The sequence below is a fragment of the Galeopterus variegatus genome, unplaced genomic scaffold (genome assembly GCF_000696425.1).
Source record: "Galeopterus variegatus unplaced genomic scaffold, G_variegatus-3.0.2 Scaffold1789, whole genome shotgun sequence".
NCBI lineage: Eukaryota > Metazoa > Chordata > Mammalia > Dermoptera > Cynocephalidae > Galeopterus > Galeopterus variegatus.
Window position 1 is genome coordinate 6,588 of NW_007727900.1, and position 24,554 is coordinate 31,141.

A 24,554-nucleotide genomic window follows, 5' to 3' on the forward strand; every position below is an offset into this window, starting at 1 on the left:
CCCCTCGCTCAGCCAGTGAGCGGCCGGTCCGAACCCTTGGCGGGAGTGCCGCCGCACTCCCAAGCGGCGCACTGTAGCAGTGTGCCACCGGGCCGGCCCAGCACATTTCTTTCACTACAGAGTCTTCCTCCTATCCCTGGAGAGCCCCTCTCTTCTTTCATTCCTGCCATTGGTAACCACTGTCTGCTTCCTGTCACTGTAGAATAGTCTCGCCTTCTGAGAACCAGGCCGCATGTCTTGTCTGGCTTCCTCCACTCATCCTGACATCTGCGAGATTCATCCAGGCTCTCCTGTACATTGGTATTTCCTTCCTTTTTATTGCTGGGTAGGATTTCTTTGGAGGGACCCACCATAGTTTGTTTATGCATTCACCTGTTGGTGGGTCTTTGGATGTTTCCAGTTTGGGGCTGTTATGAATAAAGCAGCTGTGAACTTTTGTCTACAAGTATGTGTGTGGAAGGAATCTGCATTTCAATTAAACTTCCCAAGTGAATCTTAAGCACATGAATCAATGATTCTTATCCATTTCTTTGATCTTATTGTATCCTTTTGGAGAACGATAGGATTTTGTGTCTAGATCAAATGATGGATTCGTCATGTATTTACGTTTTTGATGTAGTATTCATTCAGTGCCATCTATTTGGGGTAAATGTGTATTTCATTAGTATTTATTGAGCATCTATTCTGCTAACAGCAAGGAATGTAAAGACAAATTGTACACAGTACACAGGGGAATTCTGCCCTTTGGGAGAACTCTTAGTGATTAATTAATTCAGCCATTGAGGGCTTTGTATGTCATGTGGTAGGGACCATGATTCGTGCTGATCACGGAGGACATGTTTTTCTTAGGATTTGGTGGTTCTTCCAAGAAACACAAAAGGTTTTGTTTTTAGCTCTGGAAGTAGCACAGCCCTTAAATCCTCTGTTTAGATAGTACCTTTGTACTTCCAAGTCAGGTGGCCCTGCTGAGTCACTGTGAGAAGATTGACGCTGATTCCTGGACAGGGGAGAAATGGTCAGATAAAAAAAATGAAGTGCAAAAGAAATGATTACTGGCTGAATAGCTGATGAAATAAGTACTGATTAAAAGCTGTTGTTATTCTGTATTTGTGCATGATTGTTGGTGGCTGGAGAGCCAGTGATGCAGTCATTAGGAAATTGAAAGATTTGTTAAAGACTCGAGTATTTTATTTTTCTACTTACCCATGAAAGAATTTTCCAAATTGCTGATTTTCCACCCAGGCTTGCATTTATTTTGAAGTGATTTTTTTTTTCAATTTTTCAATTTTATTTTTTGAGACTGTAGTGATTTTCCACTTGCTCTAAGGTAGTGATTTTTTTTTAACCCCAGCTGCAGGGGAGCTTTAAAAAAGTCTAGATGGTTCTGATTTCAGCTGTTCGTGGAGGGGGGATTGGTGGAGATAAATAAACAAACAAATAAAATCTAGATGCTAAGTGTAATTTGCAGGACCTTGGTTTTTCTCTACTCTCTTCCTATAACACAAGTTATTTTAGAACTTTAAGTATGAGAACATTACTTCACACTGCTGTGTCCTGAGCTTTCTACAGAAAGGACTAAATTGCTTTGTGTTACGTTGTACGGAGAGAGGACACTGCAAAGGGAACCAGTCCCTCACCTGGACTGGAGTCTGAACAATAAGGAAGAATCATTGCTAGTGTGGGTGTCATCAGGCTCTTGGGGAAGGAAGTCGGTGGGCCGTCTTTCATTAAGTAAATAATTTTGGAGTAAAAAGAAGAAAATAATTTATGTTCCTGCGGCCCCACATTTTGGTTAACATTTTGGTGTGTGTATACATGCACACACACCGTACACATACACAGTAGGTTAGTGCTGTACGTACTATTTTTTTTGTTGTGTAAATTGACTTTAATTCTTTTCAGTTTTGGTCTCATTAAAAAAAATCAGTATCTTACACCATTCTTTTTATATTTTTACTGTGTTAAAAAGATTTAACATGAGATCTACCTTCTTAACAAATTTTTAAGTGCACAGTATGGTATTGTTAGCTATAGGCATAATGTTGTACAGCAGATCTCTAGAACTTATCTTGCATAACTGAAACTTTATACCTGTTGAATAGCAACTCTTCATTTCCTCCTCCCTCAAGCCCTGGCAACCACCATCCTACTCTCTTCTTCTGAGTTTGTTTTAGATGCCTTACGTAAGTGACATCATGCCATATTTGTCCTTCTGTGACTGGCTTATTTCATTTAGCATAATGTTGTACATACTATTTTTTTCATAACATAGGATGAACATCTTTCTATGTGAAGAAATATTTCTGTGTGCTATCTTTTTAATGGCTACATGGGATTCCTTTTTAATGGTATTCCATTCATTCTTGTAATATTGGATGTTAGGTTATTTCCTGATTTTTGCTCTTATTAACAATGTTAAGATGCACGATTTTGTGTCTAAATCCTTGTTCTTTACTTAGTTTTGATCTAGTGAGTTTAGTTTAGATCTTAGTTATTAAATTCCTGGAAGTAGCATTTCCTCAGGAATAAGTCTTAGAAGTAAATATGAATGTTTATATCTCTTGACTAATATAACCAAATTGCGTTCCTATTAGTAAATTTATTTTTCATTAGGAGTGTATGAGTTTGCCTATTTTTTCATCACCTTACCAACAAAGGTATTCAAAATGACTAACATAGGTAAAAAGTGGTTCCTCATTTCAGCACACTTTTATTTGGTTTTAAACAAGGATCGAGCATTTATTTTGCCATTCATATTTGGGGGGTTTGAGGATTAAAGACTCACATGTTTTGCCCATTTTTATATTGAGGATTTTGTTTTCTGTTTATTGATTTGTAATAGCTCTTCAAATAGGAGAGATATCCACACATTATCTTGTGTCTTTTGCATTTTGCCCTTTAATTTTGTTTGATTTTTCTCCATATAGAAATCTTTAAAGAGTCATATTGTAAAATCTATCAGGCTCTTTCTTTTTGTCTTTAATGGTACTCTGAGAGGAGTCCAGCACCCTAACGTTATATAATCTTCTATGACTACTTTTAATTTTTTACCTTAGGTCTTACTTTTCGTGGATTTTATTACTCAGTGAACTAATTATCTTGGTGTGTGTATTGAAAAATTCATACTTTGTGTTAGGATTTGAAATGCCACCATATGTATTTGTCAGTTTGTGGATTTTCTGTTGTCTGGTATGTTAGTCTGTTTTGGTACCTCTGTTACACTCTTCTGTTTGTTACAGCTTTATGTTAGGGTTTGTATCTGACAGAGCACATTCCTCTTACTGTTTTTCTTTTTTTTTGTCCTTTTTGAGCCCGGCCGCACCGCGCTCAGCCAGTGAGCGCTGTGAGCGCACTGGTCATCCCTATATAGGATCTGAATCCGCGGCGGGAGTGCTGCTGCGCTCCCAGCGCCACACTCTCCCGAGTGCGCCCTGTTACACTCTTCTGTTTGTTACAGCTTTATGTTAGGGTTTGTATCTGACAGAGCACATTCCTCTTACTGTTTTTCTTTTTTTTTGTCCTTTTTGAGACCGGCCGCACCGCGCTCAGCCAGTGAGCGCTGTGAGCGCACCGGTCATCCCTATATAGGATCTGAATCCGCGGCGGGAGTGCTGCTGCGCTCCCAGCGCCGCACTCTCCCGAGTGCGCCACAGGCTCGGCCCCTCTTACTGTTTTTCAAATATTTTTGGCTATTCTTGCTTCTTCCAGAGTAATTTTTAGTATATCTCCCACTACCTTTTGGGGGTATTAATTGATTTTTATTAAATCCATAAAGATTATGTTTATTGGAAAATGAATATCCAGGAATACTGTCTGTTTCTCTGGTTATTCAAATCTCTTTTATGTCTCTTGGTAATGTTTTACAGTTTTCTTCATAAAAGTCACACACACTTTTTTTTGTTAAATTTATTCTTAAGAAGTGCTTGATGTTATTATTGTCATTTTGAACAGGCTTATTTCACTATTTTTGTCAGTGGTTGGCAAACTTTTCTCTAAATACTTTAGTTTTGTGGGCCAGCTAGTCTCTCTTACATGTTCTCCTCCTTCTTTTTTTTTTTTTTTTTTAAAAAAATGTTCTCCTTCTTTGTTGCTGTTTACAACCTTTTAAACTCTTTAAAAATGTAAAAACCATTCTTAGCTGGGGACCATACAGAAACAGGCTAGGGGGTCCTAAGCCAGCCTCTGATGTAGATGCTCATCGCTGGCATTTGGGAAATATTTGATTCAGTCACGTCAAAAGAGTCTTGCTCATGTGTTTTGCAGCTAGCCATTTCGTTGAAGATTCTCTCATTTCCATATCTTTTGATCCAGTTATAATTTGGTCTTTTCCTTTCAGACACTGCCTTCATCTTTCACCATCAGTGCCCAGTGATAGTGGTGATGTCAACATCCCCAGCTTGTCCCTGACATTAATGTGTATGTTGCATCACTGATAGATTTGATGTAGTAAGAGTATTAAGCAAGAATGACTGTGACACTATGTCATGTGCCTTTAAAGGAAACTACATTATTTATCATGCCACAAATTTTGGGAATTTTTATTATATGGGCCAAGTTCACCAGAGGTGGGGGTCTGATGGTGAGACTGTGGATTCTGTCTCTTGTTCCTGCAGCTGTCAGGCTGGGCAGGCAGGTGCATGTTTTTCTCACTGTGTTGTAACCATCTTAATGGTTCTCAGATGTGGTGACGAGATGGTGATCAGAGGAAGTATTGATGGGAGTTAACCAAAAGAAAGAGGTGAGGTGCGGGGGGTGCTGATTTTGGAGGGACAGCATGTGCAAAGGCCTGAGAGCTGGAAAAGGGCTGACACCTTCAAGGGTCTAAATAACACTACAGTGGGGGCCAAGTGCAACTGAATGAGGCTGGGATAGGTTGCACGGTTCCCTTTCAGCCTGGTGAAAGGATTTGGGTATCATTCTAAAGCTAATTAGGATGACGTCAAAGAGCATGCTCATTTCTGTGGAGTGATCATGCTGGTTGCCACATGGACAAAGTGTTCAGCCCCATCAAGATGGAAAAGGAAATGAGATAAGTGGCCATTGTGGTGAGGTTGCTGAGGGACAGTGGTGGCCTGTGCTGTGGAGTGGCCATGCGGGTCGGGAGAAGTGCAAGTTTGAGGAGTTCCTTGTTCGAGGAGGGTGGGCTTCAGCCCTGGAAAAAATGCTCAGAGGTGTCTCCTGCCCTTTGGAGCTCCCTCAAAAGTCACAAGGAGGGCAGAAACCACCAGCAAGTCTCAGGAAGACAGTGCTTACAGGCCAGCTGGCCTGGGCTGTATTTGGCCAGGGAGACCAGCTGTGAGCTGAGCATCGAAAGGACAATTTTATGTTTTGCTTGTATAAACAGTGTTAGGGCAGGTTAGAAATACTGATTAACTTTTGAATCTTGTTCCACCACTTATGGCCGTGTTTCTTTTGGCAAGTTACTTAACTTCTCTGAAGCTCAGTTTCCACTTTTGTGGAGTTAGCGTGCAAATGGGAGACTATGCTCACTGGCAAGAAATAATGGCCATTTGTGTAACGAGAGGAAAGAGACGTGCGTGGCACACGTAGGCACTTAGCAATTGAAGACTGCTGTTCCTACCATCGTTGTCATTGTCGTCATCATTTCCATTGTTAGTGAAACACGATCTTTCCTCCCTCAGCACCTCCTTCCCCTTTGTCATGTGGTCAGGGGCAAGACAGTGAGTGGACTTGAGATGTGTGTCATGGGATGGCAAACTTACCCAGTGTCAAATTCCCTGGGAGATTTTGCTTTTTGTTTTAACACAAATTTTGACACGGACCCTGAATTCCATTTTTTCTTTGCCCCTTGCCTTTTATCTTTGGCGTTTTGCATCTGGACCTTGGCATTTACACATACCCTGTGATCTTGGGTTGGTACGTGGTTTCTGGCCTTGAGGCTGTCTTCATCACCCTTGTGTACTTGGGTGTAGAATGTTGTGTCATTTGGGGATTTGTTCTAGAAGTTTCCAAGGATCCATTTCTTCGTTCAGCAGCTACTGTCTTCTCTCCTTCCTCCTCTTCTGTCCCCTGCATTTGCCGTCCCTGACAAAGGCTACCTCCCTTCCTGGGCTTTGTGGCCCTTTCCCTGAAGCCTCCTCACAACATTGCTGCCTGCACTGTCTTTGGCTCAATCCCCTCATGTACTCCTTTGGGCCTGAGTCTTCCGGATACGCTAAAGGGTGTGCTCTGTAAAAAGAGGGCGAGGGGAATTTGTGGTCAGTTAAATGCTTGGTAGAAAGATTGAGTACAGAATACTTGACAGAAAGTGTTCTTGTTGGGATGGAATCATCCCCCTTTGTTCCTGATGGTGGGTACAGTGGGAGGAGGGGTTGGCTGCTGCAATGCATGTGCATGTCTGGAACACTAAGGAAAACCTAGCCTAGGAGAGAATAAATGAATTCTGCATTAAAAAAAGTTCCATTATTTCCCCTATGGGTGAGTGTGGATTTGAAAGCTCTGCTGACGTGCTAAAGTGATGGGGCTGGATGCGGAACAAAGGGGCTGTATGTGACTGTGTGGCACGTGGCCTCGTAAAAATCTAGCAGTATTTCACCATCATTTCTTCTGGAAAATACAAACTCCTGTTAAGTTAAAGGTCTGTTATGGCTACTTCAGGCAGATTTTATTTTTAGGTATGTTCATTTTCGTGCATATTTTTTTTTTTCCCAACAACATGGATGAACCTGGAAAAACTTACGTTGAGTGAAATAAGCAAAGCACGGAGGGATAAATACTGCATGTGTTCACTCATATGTGGGAGCTAAGAGAGAAAGAAGGAAGGAAAGAAAGACCACAGTAGTGCATTGGTCTTACAGAAGGAGGGAACCTTCCTAGGGCTACAGAGTTGAGTGGGGAGGAAAGAGGGAGGGGGGAGTGTGGGGGGATAATTGGGTGGGGGACACAAGTAATTTCTGGTTATGGGTATGCTGCCAGTATGAATCTGGCCCTCACATCGTGGGCACGAAGGGTGACAGTTAGCTTTGTATCTCATGAATATTTATTTAAAAAAAAATCTTGGGGAAAATGGTGAGTGGCAGTGGCTAAGTCACAACGTAGAAGATTAATGGGTTTGACTACGTAAAAATGAAAACAATTCTGGCAGTACAAAAGATCATTCACAAATTCATGAGCAAACAAAAAGCTGGGATTAAAATGTTTGTATCAAGTCTAACAAATAATTAAAAAGATTAATGGGTTTGACTACATAAAAATGAAAACAATTCTGGCAGTACAAAAGATCATTCACAAATTCATGAGCAAACAAAAAGCTGGGATTAAAATGTATCAAGTCTAACAAATAATTAAAGAATTAATATCCTTAAAAAAATTTTTATAGGAAGATGCTCATGCAGGATTTAACTAGCAAAAATAGAATATAATCAAAGTAAAGCAAGGTATTTGAGAGAAAAATCCTAAGCACCTTGAGGCTGACACGATGGACGTCATGTAAGGTATTTACAACCTACACATTTGTGCTACTTCAGAGGCTGAGTTGGACAGCTCATCTATGTTACCAAATACTGCAGATTTGAATAAAACCCACAAGTCACTGTCAAAAAAAAAGTTTTACAAACACTGTAGAAAGTAGGCAAAGGGCATAAGGATAAAGTACAAAAGAGGTTCCGTGCTTGCCGACAGAAAAAAAGTTTTACAAACACTGTAGAGTAGAAAGTAGGCAAAGGGCATAAGGATAAAGTACAAAAGAGGTTCCGTGCTTGCCGACAGACAGAAAAACTCTCCAACACACAGCAAAATCTCTGAGAAGTTATCCACTGAAACAGATTTTATAGTACGGGCTATCAAACATTGATGGTATGGACAAATTTGCTGCTGGTGGGACTGCCAGAACAGAAAGTTTCTGGAAAGTTAGTTTGATGTCTCAGAACCTTCAAATCTTCCACTCTTTAATCAGTAATTCCTCCTTGGGGACTCTATTCCAAGGAATCAGGGGCATGCAAAGGATTTGTTACACGCCAGCATTATTTATAATTGTTATAAACATGTCTCCCAAATGACCGTCAGCAGGGTTGTACTGATCCCTGCAGTGGCACGTCGTATTGCTGTTAAATAGCACAGTTTTGATGAGTCAGTTAGGACATGTGTGTATGATAGTGTAGGCAGTGGAGGCTGTTGAAGGGTGGTTTGACCACTGAGCGTTGTCTGGATGGGGCATTTTAGGATGTGCATTCGTTCCCTGCAGAATGCTGTAAACATCACTTTTTCTTGTAGTTTTTGCTGTTAACGAAGAGAAGTCTAATGTTAATTATCTTTACTTTTGTAAGTAGTCTGTTTTGGTTTGTATGATTTTGTTTTTTTTCTGACAAGTTTCAGAATTTTAAATCTTTACAATTCAGACATTTCACCAAGCTGTGCCACTTGTTTCCTCTTTCAGTACTTTTCCCCAGTGCTTGAGATGTCCAGTGTGTTTGAAGACCCAAGTCTGTCATTTCTTTGTCTCCTTATCCGTCTGCCCTGTTATTGTGTCTGGGAACTCCTCTTATACAGGTATTGGTTCTTCTGGCTCTAAGAATAGTTTGCAGAATTGTTCTAATAATTTACAAGTATGGTTTCCAGCTGCACATCTGCCAGGAGATTTATTTTGGCAGTCATGTTTAATTTCCACGAACTCTTTTGGTCCTCTAGTTACTACTTTTGCTTGAATTCCCCTGTGGGTAGGAATTAGAGTTATTTTAAAGGCACACTCCTGGTCCCTGCATTAGTTTTACCTCACGGGGTGTTAACTCCACTCTGACTGCCCAGCTTGGTCTGCTTTCTGCTTGATCATTCCCCTCTGATGTCCATCAGTCCCCCACCCCCACTTTGTGAGGCCTGGGTGCCAGTGCTGGGGTCACTTCTTGTGTGTGCAGGGCTGGGCATGGAGGTGCTCTCCACCAAGCTTTCTGAGGTTGGGGCCTTTCTTAGTTGCTAAGTAGGTATATTGTTCTCTCTGTTTTGGTTCATTTTGATGGAGATTGCAGAGGGGGTTTTTGAATGTGACGTATGCTTTCATATTCCAAAGAAGTCTCTGCAGTGTTTTCATAATCTGAAATAAAATAAACATTATTATAAATTATCATGATTTTCAGACTCCCAGGTTAGAGACCTCAGGGCCCTTTCCCCTGTGCCCTCTACACAAGTGGATACTAATTCTGTTCCACTCTCTAGTTTCTCTCTTACCGCCCACAGTCCCCAGTTCTCATGTGCAGACACGCCAGGCTTCTCATCTTCCCACCTCCTCTTCATCTTCTACACATCTTCACATAGTAAGGAAGTTCCTTGCCCAAGCACAAGTTTGACCATTATCCTTATCCTCTTTGGAACTTCTGAGGTTCTCTTCTTTTTTCTGCTGAATTGAATGCAACCTCTCATCTCGGTGCCCTCCAGGGACTAATTGGTCCTGGCTTAATGTGCTGCTAACTCCTGCAGAGGGAACTGCTCGTTGACCCATTTTCCTGCTTCTCTGAGACATCTTGGTACATGGCTGGGTTTTGTCTGCTTCATTTTGGCGGGCCTGAATACTCTTGACGGTGACAGGAAGCTGGCATGATTGGACTTATCTGTTGGTGGTGTCCTGACCACAGGTCAGCAAGCTGAGCACTGTGGCGTGTCAGGTATGGGAGGCCTGGTGAAGGGTAGAGTCTGAGAAAGACAGAGAATCACTGACAGACATGTCCAAGTGCTTCAGGAGGAAGACAAACCGTGCTGATGGTGAAGATGAAATGTTTAAGGAAAGGACCAGTAACGAGTTCAAGAAAAGGTCTCTAGTCATAGGAACCTGAGTAGCCACACAAAGTAGGACTCCCACCAGCCACCATAGCAGATGAGCAGACACTCCTGCCTCTTTGCAAACTTTATTTCTGCTAGGAATTGTTTTTTTTTTTTTTTGATTGTCATAAAACATTTTAAATAAGAATATAGGAAAAAGGTTAATTTTAAGTAATTAACATACACCATCTCTGTCAGTGCTATAAGAAGAGCCTTTAGGGTTTCCTCCAAATATAGGAAGTCTCCCTTTTTTTTTTTTTCCTTTTTGTCTCTTTTTTTGTGACCAGCAACGGATCGCAACCCTCAGTGTCGCGCCCGGACTGGGACCGGCAACGGGATCGCAACCCTCAGTGTTGCCCCCACACCTCGCTCAGCCAGTGAGCGGCCGGTCTGTATGTGGGATCCGAACCCTCGGCGGGAGCACCGCTGCGCTTCCCAAGCGGTGTACTGTAGCAGTGCACCACCGGGCCGGCCCTAGGAAGTCTCCCCTTTTATGAATTGGAAACTACATAGTAAAATGGGTCCTTATAGCACCTACAAGCAACAGAAAAGATTAGAAAAAATATATAATGATCTATTTGTCCCTGTTCTTGAAAAGGGAAAATTATTTAAAAAGTGACTAAGCTGCAGTAAGTCCCATAGACTTGTTCCTTGATGGGCATTGCTCTGTGTGTTGATATACATGTCCCTGCTTCTCAAACTGGCATGTGTATCCCTTGTAGGACCTGATCTTGTACTAACGATCAACATGCACATGTGGGATGCCATTTTCGGGAAGAGGGAAATATCTTTAAACTAGAGTTTTTCAATTTTGGCACTATTGATATTTTGGGCCGGATTATTGTGTATTGTGTGGTGTGTCCTATGCATTGTGGGATGTTTAACAGCACCCCTGGCCTCTACCTAATAGATGGTAGTCGTTGTCCCTAGTTATGATGGCCAAATATCTCCAGACATTGCCAGATGTCCCCTGGAGAGCAGAATCAATTCAGGTTGAGAACCACTGCTTTAAACAAATGCTGATATGATATCAACAAAAATGCAAAATGTGCAATCTGTATGTAAACCAGAATAGCCATTTCTGAAGAATTTGACGTGTATACTTAGCTATCTCCATTCCATTGATGTTTTTTCTTTTTGCTCTCTGACTACTGAACTCTCAAATTTTGTATACAGTAATTCTTTGTCTTTTCTTATTTGTTTACATTTCATTTTAACCCCCTGGCTCATCCAAAGTATTTGTGGAATGAAAAGTATCCCATGAAGAATGCCTTGAACAGAAAGTTTTCTACTTGTATTTCTAAACTTGTTGCAGGCCTGTCTTGATATTTGCAGGACAGCTTGGTTGGGTTATTCATTTCTGGTGGGAAATTAATTGGTAGTAAGATCTCACATCACCCTAATTGGAGTGCCAGTAAATGTCCTCTGCCCTTCCCACCCCAATCTGCTTACGTTAATTTTTTCTTTACAAGAACTCAGGCATACCTAGGCATGTTTTATTGTATGTGTGCCAACCCCTGTAGGGATCCTTTGTGCCCTCTCACTTCTGAAGCCTAGTTCTCCAAACATTTGTTAATCTTAGGGTGGATCACTTTGATTTCCCAGGTCATATGTACCTCCATTGTTTGAAATTGAGTTTTTAATTTTCTGCTGCTTCACTGAAACTTGGCTCCATAGAATTATTCTGGAAGTTTCCTGCTTTTGGCTTTTCCTTAGACTTTGGGGTATTATGCTGTTTCTTTCTTAAATAATGTTAGAGCCTCTGAGATTCTCTGGACATGTCAGATCCATCCTGGGTCTAGTAGTGTTGATTCCCAACCTCCCATCCCATCTTGTCTCTTGTCACTTTACCTCTCTTTAGCTGGTGGGGGAGATTGAGTTTCTTTTTTAGGTTTATGTTGTCATTTGATTGATACTGCATTTGATTGATATTGAATGTTTTGGCGCTCTCTCTCTCTTTTTTTTTTTTTTGGTGGCATTCTAGCCCATTTAAAGCTCATCTTGCTGCCTTCCTGGAATTCCTGTATGGCCATTTAATTCTAGGTTGGCTTTGTCACCTCCTTTTAATGCTTTAGAGTGTTCCCCTCCCTTTAATTGGGCACATGTAGGGAATTCACAGTTATTTTAATATCCCTCTAGTCGTGGTAAAATGGCTATATTTTCATTGTCCAGTGTAGTAGCTTAGCTGCAAGTGGCTATTTAAATTTTAATTAATTAAAATTAAGTACAATTAAAATGCATTTGCATTAGCCACATTTCAAGTGCTCAGTAGCCATATGTGGCTAGTGATGACTCTATTGGACAGGGCAGATACAGAACATTTCTCTCATTGCAGAAAGTTCTGTAAAGTAGTTCTGGGTTATAAGATACGTACCATAATGCATGTCAGAGACATACCTTGACTATTTTTTTCTCCCTAGGATTGTCTTATTTTTGATAATTCAGTTCAGTGGTCCCCCTCTCCAAGGGGCAATTCAGAATCTGGATGACTGTAAATGAAGAGAGGGTGGGTACTTGAAAAGCGTAATTAGGAGATATATATTTGGATGTTTGGGTGTAACTTGTAATATGACTTTTTTCTGTGCAGGAAACTTGATGACCATGTGTCCTTTGTTGTTTGTGTGCTTCTAGGTGATTGGCTGCACTCCCTCTAGGTGCTAAGAGATGGTGTTTGCGGATCTCATCTCTGCCTAAGAATCGGGTGCTCCAGACACTGGAAGGGCCGACTCTGACCCTGGGCTCCTTGTTGAGTAAGCCCTCACTTCCAGCCACTCCAGTCTCACGACGGAGACTGCTTGTGCTGTCTTAATGATGGGTATTGGTAAGAACACCACGTCCAAATCAATGGAGGCCGGAAGTTCAACGGAAGGCAAATATGAAGACGAAGCAAAGCACCCTGCTTTCTTTACTCTTCCGGTAATAGTATTCTCTGTCTTCCTTTCTTCTTAAATCACTCTAAAGTAGTTTTTGTATGGAATCAACAGTTTCTGTATGGATTGGCTTTAATACTTATGTTTTCAGTGAAGGTTAAGGTATTTGAAAAAAAATAAAATAAATGCTTTTCAGGTGTGATAGTTTTTAGGCTAACCATTGGGGGTCAGCCCTGCTCTCAGCCTGGAGTCACCTGATGGGATTAACTCCAGGAAGGAAGTGTGCATTGCTATGAATGTTTTAAACCTAGCCTAGTGCTTACAGTATACTGTAGGATGTCGAAGTCTTGGTTTTATCTGCAAAAACATGCTCTTATGAAGTAACATGTAACCCAACTTCAGACTCATCTTGTAAGGTGGGAGGATGAATGACTTATTATTTGGAACCCAAATTGTTCGTGCATGGTATTATGGCGGCGGCAGCTAAGATAGAGGTAGTTTTATCTGAAAAGTGATATCAGTCAGATAAGGATGATTACACATGATCAGAATTCAATTCTGATATTTTTCCCAGATATAGGATTATGACTTATGTGTATAAAGTTACCTATAAAGTGTTGGTTTAAAAAAGAAATAAAAGCCCCTTAGAGAGAACTTGCCTTGGGGTGTTTTTCTGTTGATATCAGAAATGTGGTTAATGGCAAGAATACTATTCTAGGATTTCTTAAAACACGGTTCTGGGGCCGGCCCAGCAGCACACTCGGTAGAGTGCGGCGCTTGGGAGTGCAGTGGCGCTCCTGCCAAGGGTTCGGATCCCATGTAGGATTTCTTAAAACACGGTTCTGGGGCCGGCCCAGCAGCACACTCGGTAGAGTGCGGCGCTTGGGAGTGCAGCGGCGCTCCTGCCAAGGGTTCGGATCCCATATAGAGACCGGTCCGCTCACTGGTTTAGCGTGGTGCGGGCGCAACACCAAGGGTTGCGATCCCGTTACCGGTCATGAAAAAAGACAAAAAAAAAAAAGGAAAAACAACAACAACAAAAAAAACACGGTTCTGGAATTTGCCTCACCATGGCGTTACTCAGTAAGAAAGACGTGAATGTGGCTGGCTACTTGTGTTCACAGTTTAATTTTTACTGTATTAATTTGCAGAGAGGTGTTCAACTGATTTTACAACTGGCATTACTATTTTCTTTTTTCCTGTAAAATGAAATTTTGAAGCTGGATTTTTTGTAATGATGGAGGCTTATTGTTGACACAGGTTTTCTAAAGCAAGGGACAGTATACTTTATTCATTAGTCAGTTGTTCAAGTTTAAATTAGATCGTCTTGAAGAATGAAAAGGAAAGTTTCATGCGTGGGTATTGACTCGTCTCTGTTGTGGCTTTTTTTTTTTTCTTTTTTGCCTTAGAGCCCAGTGGATTATTCACTCTCACCCTCCTTCACTTCAGAGAAAAGAATTTGTGCATATCTTAGCCACCCACCTGCCTTGTCATTATGGTTTAGAATTTTAGATTCACTTATTTTAGCATTCAAATTGTGATATTTAAATTCACCAACATGTGTTATCAGTTTTTGTACTCCCTGTTGTTTCTTGCATCTTTCTCCTTCCCTCTCAGTTTTCTTTAAAAATACACCAAGGATCTGTGGATGGTTACTGTCGTATCCTTTGTACATCTCAAAAGCGGTGTATTTTGCTCTCAGCTCTTCCTTGAACTTCTGTTTATCATGCACCCAATGCCTCTCAGTCTCTCCATTTTTCTTTAAGTGCTTTCTCCTGATTTGGATATCTTTTTCTGGTGCTACCTTCTGAATAAACCCCCAGTATTTTCCAGTTTACCGATTCTTTGTGTACAGTCGTGTGTTTGTGTTGAATTTTTTTTTTTTTAAAGATGACCGGTAAGAGGATCTTAACCCTTGGCTTGGTGTTGTCAGCACCACGCTCTCCCAAGTGAACCACGGGCTGGCCCTGTTTGTGTTGAATTTTTTTTTTTTTAAAGATGACCGGTAAGAGGATCTTAACCCGTGGCTTGGTGTTGTCAGAACCACGCTCTCCCAAGTGAACCACGGGCTGGCCCTGTTTGTGTTGAATTTTTATTGTAACAATTTTACTTCTAAAATATCTATTTGGCTCATTTCTGCCTATTTTTGGTTTTTAATTTCTTTTATGTGTATGTTTTAAAATGTTTTTTTCATTTAAATCATTTGAGAACCCTAACATGTTTATCTTAAAGTCTCTCTTCAGTGTTCTCTTTTCATTTGGAATCTTTTACGATTTTCTTCCCTCTCTCTTTCTCTCCGTTTCTGTGATTTTGCATTTTCCTGTCTTGAATCTAGTCCAGAACCAGACCTTACAGTGGAAACCTCGTTCTCCCCCAGTGGTGCTGACCATGACATGAAGGAGTGGGGAGAGGAGACCTGCCTGGCCCCTGGTGAACCTGTGTGAGGCTCCTCAGTTCCTGTTCCCTTGCTGGAGCCCGGGCTCCCTGGCTGAGGGCTTCTAGGCTCAGAGCCCAGCAGGTCCCAACGTCAGTCCCATTTATTGCTTAATGTTTCTTATGTATGGAAATGTTTGTCTGTTTAAGCTTGCCTATTTTGCCCTCTATCACTGACATATTTTAGGGGTGGGATTGGGAAAAAGGAGTATTCCTCAAAGCATTAATTTCCAGATCCATCCTATGGGAGCTGGGAATGTGGACATAATCCGTTGCTGGATATAAATATGATGTAATTATAAAAGTTGATTTAACACTAGAGCACTTTAGTTAAGGATGTTACAGAATTTTTATCCCAGTCTAGGGCTAATAAAAAGAAACATAAAAAAGGGGAAGAAAATAAGTTGCCGAATTGAACTGCAGCAAGGAATACTAGCATTGGAATGAGGGGATTGATCTGGGAGAAGAGAGAAATGCCAGGGGGCAGGACTGTGAAGGGTTAGCACAGAAGCCATCAGGATGACCTTGAACCTGGGATGCTAAGAAGGGTTTTAATCTGAACTCTCTCAAAGCCTATAAAAAAGGAGAGGGTCAAGTAAAAGAAGAAACACGTGGAAACAAAAGCTTATCAAAGAAAGTTTATAAAGAAATAGTTGGTGTGATGGAATTTGGGGGTGTGGAAAGTTTTGTTAGAAGATATGTTGTAATATAATAAGAACATGAACATTGTACTGCCTTTATTTAATCAGTAATGAAATTGCTAATGTAAGATAACCTTAAAAAAAATAGAAGACCATTTTGAATGACTTGCTCGTTGACAGGACAGGGGCTGTCTGAGCTCTGGGATTAGTGTGGGGTTAGCCTGTCTGCACTTGGGGCATGTGTATGTCTGTTCATCTTTCAGCCCACAAGGGCTAGACACTGATTTCATAGAATCCGACAGCATTAGAGCTGAAAGTGGCTTCAGAACTCTCTTAGTGGTTCTGTGGAAGGTAAAATGTAAGGATTTGCCCAAAGGATCTAGTTCAAATGATGTGTTAATTAAACAAAGCTCATATCAGTTGGATCACAGAAGCTTTTCTCCCCAAGGAGCTTACAGTCAGGTAAGCAATGTGTGAGCTGTCCATAAACAACACTAATGGAAGGTGCAGTGGGTCAATCGTACCAAGTTTAACAGATGTTAGAAAGAGTTGGAGGTGGCGGTGATTTAACTGCTGTAGTTGATGATCGAGTGAAAATGAGGATGGTGTCTGTTTCCTCCAGTGCCTTGTAAGTGTGAGCATCTCACTGATTTTGGGTGGCTATTTTTGTTTTGTTTTATTTTTTGTTGGCCTTAGAACATGGTCACTCAGTGAATTGGGTGGATTATAGAGTGGTACTTGTAAGAGAGTCTTTGGGACAGTTTTAAATATAGGTGAGTTTTGCTGTCTTTAAAACATGTCTGTCATGGAAAATATGAATGATTTTATTATAAAAAGAGAGGAGAGGTAGGGGAAGAGGCAGGGGGAGCTGAGAGCCAGGAGAGGGCCCTCATCTGTCTTGGGTTCTTGAGGGGTGGCGGCTGACGTAGACATGTTGGGACGTGTGGAAGTGGTGGGAAGGACAGTGCACAGGAAGGGTCAGCCTGCGCCAAGTCAGGCAGAAGGGAAGCGAGGTGGGGAGCAGGCGGCTTTAGAACGGGGTTGAAAGCCTAGATTCTGGGTGGCTTTTGAATGGTTACCTAAGAAGTTTAGTAGTTTCTAGCTTATCAGTAAAAAGCTCTCCAGGGGCTTTTGCTCAGGGGACTAACCTGAATAGGATGTGCTTTAGGAATATTGAAGAAAAATTTGGGAATGGTGTAGAGATCGAACTAGGGTAGGACACAGTTAGTAGAAGAAAGAACTGTGTGTTTTGCAGTAATTACCTAGCAAATATATACTGAACACATACTGTATAAGAAGTGGCTTGTATCTGTGCATAAGACCTTGCAACTTACTCTCTGCCTTCCAGTACTAAGTGAACCCGAGCAGTGAGTGGGCAAATCCAGCACAGTAGAGCAAGTGCCACAGTAGGTTTACTGGGTTCCTGTAGGGTGCTAAGGGAGCCCATTGGACTCTTTGGGGTGACTTGTTTGAGTGGGGACAGGTTAGGACAGGAAGAGTGGGGGTTCTGGGAGGCATCACAGGCCTGAACTTACGTGGGGACAGTGAGAGTGGAGGTGAGGCTGACAGAAGAGATTCCGAGGAGATTCTGAGGGCCAAGAGAGGGGCAAGGTCAGGATGCCCACCAAGATTTTATGCATAGGAGCCTAGTTGGGCAGATGATGCCTTTGCAGAAAACATGGGGTCTAGGAAAATTCATAAGTGGGGGGAAGATGGAAGATGATGGATTTGAAGTACTGACATACTCCTGTAGCCTGCAGGCATTGGGGTTGGGACCTGGAGCACAGAGAGTGAGAGCAGGAGTGCTATAAAGACTCACTGCAGAGGCTTATCTGAGTGGCGGGGTGGCCACGGGAGAGGACAGGAAAAGAGGGCGAGGGGTCCTATTGCTGGACAGGCCCACACATGAGTGATTTGCAGGATCATGCCAGGACATCACTGCCTGCTCATGCCTCACTGAAGAGTGAGCAGCATAGCAGCTCTGTGTTTTGTCTTTTTCTCTAGATCTGTGCTGTCTGACATAATAGCTGCTAGCCACGTGTGGCTATTTAAATTTATATTAATTAAAATTAAATAAAATCCACAGGTCACTTTCTCAGTTGCTCTAGTTAAATGCTCCATACCCACCTGTGGCTCACGGTTAGCCCATCCCTTTGCTTGCTGGTCAGGACCTTGCAAGACTCAGAAATGCAGGCTTTTATTTCTTTGCTCTGGAGTCTGCAGCTGGGCCCCAGGCATCAGCTGTTAAGATGTTCAGCATACACAGGTATGCTGAAGTGCTAGGAGGTTGGGCAGCAGGAACCAAAGCTGACCACTCCTCAGAACAAGCTTGGGGAGGGTCTGCTAGAGTGTGTTGCTGAGGGTATGGGTGTTGAGGATCCCACCATTAGAGATTCTCTTAGGCATCCTATATTAGATAACTGTTTCCTAAAATAAGTGCTAATTTTTAAACTTATGGAAGGGAATCAGAATTTCTTTAAAGAAAACAAAACATCCTCAACAATAATTTAAAAAGAGAAAGAATAAATCCATATATAGAAGAAGAATATTGACTAGGTATCAGTAAGAACAAGAGACATACAAAGCCCCAGGATTCATGGAAATTAGACTGTATGACCAGATTGATGTTAAATAGGGAGAACATAACAACAAATCTGCTTATCCCACGGGAATCTTGTTAGGCAAATTTGTGTGTTTTTAAAGGCAGTAGGAAATGTGCAGTAGTGGTGAATGCACTGTGATAAGAAATTGGAACCAGAAAAAACAGCAAAAAGTCTTGAAGAACTACCGTTCCTTAAGGACATTGGCTCGGAAGTACAGCTGGGAAGAACAGCCAGAAAAAAATTGTGTTTGCTCCACAGTTCTCCTGTGTCAGTAGCTCTGGTATCATTTGAACCTGGAAACCAAGTTAATAGCCTGCACTTCCTATTGGCATGCACACATTTGTAATCCAGCCTGTTGTTTCAGCATGTCATTCAGAGCTGGGGAAAGTTTCTAAGATTCCATAAGTTTTTATTTCTTCTACTGCTCTTAACAGCCTCTGTGAGAATATTTGGGGTAGAGAATTTCAGCAGTGGGTGCAGGGGCAGGGAGGGTCTGGAGACAGGAAGGCAAGTTAGGGTGTTTAGGGCAGTCCAGGTGAGAATCAATTGTGACCTGACCTGAAAAGTAGGAAGGAAAGGAATTCTTTTGGTCAGCAGATGTTTATTGGGAGCCTGCTTCATATGAGGCTATGGGAACACAGCTGTGGAACAAGCCAAGGTTCCTGCTCTTGTGGAATTAGCCTTTTAGTGGTGGTGGGCAGAGACAGACAATAAACAAGTAAGCAAATACATCAATCGTGTGGCAGCCAGTGACCAATTCTGTGAAGAAAAATAAATCAGAAAAGGGGGATAGTGAGGAATATCGTGTGAGGTCAGACAAGGATCTTACAGGACCTGCAGGTCATTAATATTAATTGAATGCCCCCCACAGGTTCTAGGGGAACAGCAGAGAATAGACAGAAAAAAATAGACAGATAAAAATCTCTGACCTCATGGAGATCCCTTCTGGTAGTGGAGGCAGCACCTGATAGAAATAAGTCAAGTGTGTGGCTGTTGTATGTTAATAATTACAAAGGAAAAAATTTGGGAAGCAGGACAGGGTGTTGAAGTTCAGGTGATCAGGAAAGGCCTCACCGAGAAGATAGCATTTCTGTAAAGGCCTGGAGGAGTTGAGGGGGAGCTGTCATGACAGTGCAGAGCAGCAAGTGTAAAGGCCCTGAGGCAGGAGGGTGCCTGATGTGGCTGACAGCAGCGAGGTGGCGTAACCTAGAGATTACATACGGTTTTGGACAGAGGTGTGACAGGCTCTGCCTAGTTTTAAAAGGATCCCTCTAGCTTCTTCCTCCTTCCTTCCTTTCCCTTCTCTCTCTCTGTCTCTCTCTCTCTCTCTTTTTTTTTTTTTTTTAAGAAAAGTGACCTTGGCAGATGTAAGGAACCCTTAGCATGCTTCTGGCTGCTGTGGCCCCAGGAGCCCTTTGGAGAAAGCGCCCTAGGAAGACCAGGGCTGGGCCGTGCAAGTGAAGGAGGTTGAGCTTTCCAGGGTCAACGTGTGCTTTTGCCTGTGGCATTGGCTGCCCCAGATGGTTTTGCTTGCATGTGGCCACCAGGGGTGTCACAGGTGCCATCCAACTTGGAGAGGCTATGAAAGCAGAAATAGATGCTGTGTTTCATCAGCCAGCTTCAAGGTAGCTAGAGTTAGTTACATCTTTCATCTACATCTTTTGGCATGTCACAAGCCACTTTGTGGCTTGACAAAGCTCACTTTGATTTATTCATGGTAGTTAATTTTTGAATTTCCAATAATAGTGATGATAGGTAGGAGATTTTTATGTTCATTACAAAGGAGCTTGGAATAAAGGCTGGGAAATGCTAATCTTGATATCTTTATTCCTAATCTTGTGTGTATATTGGGGGAAGTAAAGAATAATATGTGTTACCTTTTAAAAGAATAGAAAGGAGTTAATTTGGGGAACTTTATTACTTTACTACCCAGAAAGTGCGTTACTATAAAATGGTTTACTTTGCTGCTGCACAGACACATTATAGTGGTGGGTGAATTATACCAAATCCTGAAGCGGTGAGGAGTCGGGGTCTGAGCACTCCACAGAGGTTCAGGATTTCCCAGGCGCCTGTGCCCTCTACACAGGTGCTAGTAAGCAGCTAGTTCACTGTCGCTTCTGCATAACATAGGTGCCCCCAGCTGTCACTTCAAACCTGGCATTGTTGTAAGACTGATCCTCAGCACCACACCCTTGGGCTATGGCTTCTGCCACTCGTGCTTCCTACACCTCTGAATATCTCAGGAGAATTGTTTAAAAACAAATACTAACATCATCGTCTTAGCTTAGTAGAAATAAAACACTTGAGCAAAAAAGGACATTGTATTTATTGAGCAACAGGCACACTCAACAGCCAAAGTCAAACTAGCCGTGCATATTGGAGACAAACAAAATCAACCAGACATATTTAGGCAGAGAAACCTGTTTTCATAGCCGATTGAGTGAGTGATTGTACAATATCAGTTTTTTGTTTGTTTGCTTTGTTTTTTTGTGTCTGGCCAGTACAGGGATGCGAATCTTTGATTTTGGTGTCATAACACCATGCTCTAACAAACTGAACTAACCAGCCAGCCTGTACAATATTAGTATGAGACAAAATCTAAAGCCACAGTTTAGTTTCAAATAGTTTTTTAGAGAGAAAGGGCATTCTGTTCCCAAAGAGATTATAAATAATCTGATATTTTTAATAAAAACTTTATCAATTTCCTGAGATGAAAGATGCCAAGATTCCTCTCTGTTATCTGTAATGCTGTTAATAACACAAAAGAAAATCAGACTTTATTGATTTAGCAAGCTTTCCAAGATATGTTTTATTTCTCAATTAAAATAATATTTAGAGGGCTGAGCCCGTGGCGCACTCAGGAGAGTGCGCTCCCGCCGCGGGTTCGGATCCTGTATAGGGATGGCCGGTGCGCTCACTAGCTGAGCGTTGTGCGGCCGGTCTCAAAAAGGACAAAAAAAAAAAATTTAGAGGTTCAAAAATGTGAAGCTTTGATACCATCATTATTTTTATACTTTTCCCTTAAAAATTTTTCAGTGCCTTTCATGAAGAACTGATTTCTAACATGTGACTTTTTAAAATTAAATTTTGTATTTTTTTAATAAGTAAATCATTAAATGGCTAATTAAATAAACCAAAAGAAAAAATACTAGTAAAATAGGCTAATATTTTGAATAGAACTCTTCATCTTTAAGCACTGTTTAGGCAGCTCCCTGCACATAAGCCATCAGAAATGAGCCAGTCAGTCAACAGCAGTCCCCCCATGAGTGTCCGCACCTCCTTGGCTGCCAAGTCCGTTTCTCCCTTCAGTAAGAATCTGTTTCATCTCCCCATTGCTCCAAAACCTCCTGCTTTCCAAGTTTGTTCCCATTCCCAGCTGGAGCTCTGGTGGAGCATGAGGGCCATGGGAGAAGGGCCCCTCCATGTTTCCCTCCTTTGGGGGATGAGGGTGGCATGGGAGAGGGGAGGTGGGTTGGCTGCATCCCAGCTCTGCAATGTGAGATTGACAGGGTGGAAAGTGGGCTCTGAGATCCCAAGGGAAACTATGCAAATACATTAGAAGTCATAGATTATTTAGGTCAATAATGTTTATAGTTAAATAAACTTCCTGGACTAGCCTGGGAAGGTAAAACTTTCCTGCTGGGATATTTTCTATGTGTCAAGCATATTTTGGCTTATCAACACTCTCTCTCTCCCTACACCAGTCTCTTTGGGACTGGTATCTCCATCCACCCAGCCGCCCAGGTGAGAAAAGCTGAACAGTGGCCTGGATACTTTACCCCTCTCTCTGCCTCCAGCCTCTGGCCCAGGGTTGGGTGTTGCTCGTTGTACTGTGGTGGTATCTCCCCCTGAACTTGCCCTCAGAGTTGGGCAGTGCTGCAGCTCCCATCCAGGCAGTCTCCAGGAGGCATCCAGTTCACAACCTTGCTCTCTCTTGAACTAGACTACCTTTCCCAGACCGCTGTTAATACTGTGGCCCAGGCCATTGTTCTCTCTCGTCCTGAAGGGTCTGCCTGTCTCTGCTCCTGTCCTCATCACTTTACTCCACCTAGCTACAGTCAGAGTGGTTGTCCAAGGCACGTATCAGATCATGGCTCTCCTGTGCTCAGTATCCGTTCGTGGATCCTTGTAGCACCCCCTCTGAATGGAGCTCTTAAGAAGTGGGAAGACTGCATCCTCATTGTCTAGTGCACAGTTAGGATTTGTTGAGTGAATATGTGAGCCTTTTTCTAGGCTATGGAGGGTCTGCATTTTACAGTATTTATTTAAGGTTTGTGTGTATGTATGTATATAGAGTAAGTAAAGGAAGCAGTGAGACTTGCTAACTCCTTCCAAAGTCTGTCCTCTTTGGTGCCATGTACACAGATTAAAAAAAAAAAAAATTATTGAGGTGAAGTTCGTATAACATAAAGTTAACCATTTCAACGTGAACAATTCAGTGAGATTTAACACATTCACAATGTTGTGCATCCACCACCACCTAGTGCCAAAACATTTTCATCACCCCAGAAGGAAACCCCGTGCTCATGAAGCCATCATTCCCTGCAGCAACCTGAGATGAATGCAGGTGAAGGTTAGTTTAGCTGGCCTGGGATGTTAAATCTGAACTGGGTTTCTCTGATATTTCATAACTAAACGTTGTTGTAAGAGAGTTCATCCTGAGTGTGTGTCCCTCTTAGCTTCTCAGTGAGTTGAGTGCTGCTGTGATACGAGTTGGAGCATGGTTCTCATAGTAAGTTAAGAGTGTTGTGTTGTGAACCTGAACCTGGCTGGAATGTGTGTCCCACCAGGAGCTAGTTTTATAGGCAAACCAGCTACAGACCCAGTTGGCTTGTGTAAAAAGCTATGGCATAGTTGAGAAATAGTTTTATAAGCAGATCTTTATTTGGAATAATATGAGAAAATTCTGCCCTGTAAGAATATGCACTGTTAATTGAGATCTCTGGCATACTTGAAAACCAGCCTAAGACTTGGGTTATAATCTGTGTGCTTTTGAACGAGAAATGCAATTTTTCAATGGCCTGATTTCCTCCACTTTCATAGGTGAAAAACACACAGGTTTTGGCTCTCATGAGAATTGCAAAAGGCTTTTTGGGGGGAAAAGATATTTCTACACAGCAGAGTGGTGTACACTTACACAGCCTCTAAATGAAGTGTTTCCCTTCAGGTGGTGATAAACGGAGGTGCTACGTCCAGTGGTGAACAGGACAATGAAGACACTGAACTCATGGCTATCTATACCACAGAAAATGGCATCGCGGAAAAGGTACCCTTACCGTACCCACATCCACTCACACGTCACTGTTGCCCTGTGTCCTGTGCAGAGACACATGTCCTTCATCTGGGGCTTGGTCTCTACCCTCCTGAGGGGGTGTGTCTTGTGTGGGAGTGTTCTCTTTATAATGGACATAGGAGGAGTCACGAGGAGTAGAAGTTACTAGTTTTTAATTGTCTAAATGGTAGTTATGGTGAGAACCTTACAAGGGGTCATTATGTAGATGTTTTTAAAAACCTCAGCCAAGATGCCAGAGGGAAGAGACTGGGATCTGAAGTTAGGTCTGGATTCAAATGTGACTCAGACCCTGAGGGAATTACTGAAGCTTTCTGGGCCTCAGTTTCCTCATCTCTAAAATGGGAAGAGAAACATCAGCATCTGTGTTAGGGCTGTTGTGAAGATTGAATGAAATAATATGTATAAAGTTATTAGCATTGTATCTGTTAACATATTATATGTGCAAAAAGTAAAAAATAAAAACCAGCAGGTAGTCTGTGTAGATTGTGAAAATGCCTTTGATGAAGCTCTTGAACACCACACAGTAAGGCAGGGAGAGTCTTTTTTTCTGGTCTCATCCCATCTCCTTAAAGGGTCAGTCTCTGTGACCGTAGTTATAGCAGCTACGAGAGAGCTGCCCAAAGAGGGTCTAGATACCTTGATTCCTGTTTTTCTTTATGTCTGCGCTGTGCCTAACACATATGGAAAGTTTGATAATGTGGCATTTCCAGATTGCATCACAGCTCTAAGACTTCTCAGTTTCATTTGAGTTTTATTTGGTAGGCTTTTTAAAACGGATTTTATTTTTACTGTGAAAATTTACTAATTTAAACAACTTATATAATGAGATATTCTAATCTAGAATTACTGTATTATACCGTGGATCATGTATACTGTATATTCTATTAACAAAGCACTAAGAAGTTGATACATACAAATACAAGGGGTCTTCAAGAAGTCCATGGAA

The 24,554-nt window shown here is 41.9% G+C and overlaps 1 protein-coding gene across 2 annotated transcripts in view; it reads left to right on the forward strand.

The window, feature by feature from the left end:
• SLC23A2 (solute carrier family 23 (ascorbic acid transporter), member 2) overlaps positions 1 to 24,554 on the forward strand; it is an 86,346-nt gene that overhangs the window by 4,186 nt on the left and 57,606 nt on the right. For both annotated transcript variants that reach the window (XM_008578951.1, XM_008578950.1), the window contains exons 2-3: positions 12,400 to 12,684; positions 23,483 to 23,581. In XM_008578951.1, coding sequence (XP_008577173.1) covers positions 12,577 to 12,684; positions 23,483 to 23,581 — 207 coding nt within the window. In that variant the 5' untranslated portion in view covers positions 12,400 to 12,576. The remainder of the gene's footprint in view (positions 1 to 12,399; positions 12,685 to 23,482; positions 23,582 to 24,554) is intronic.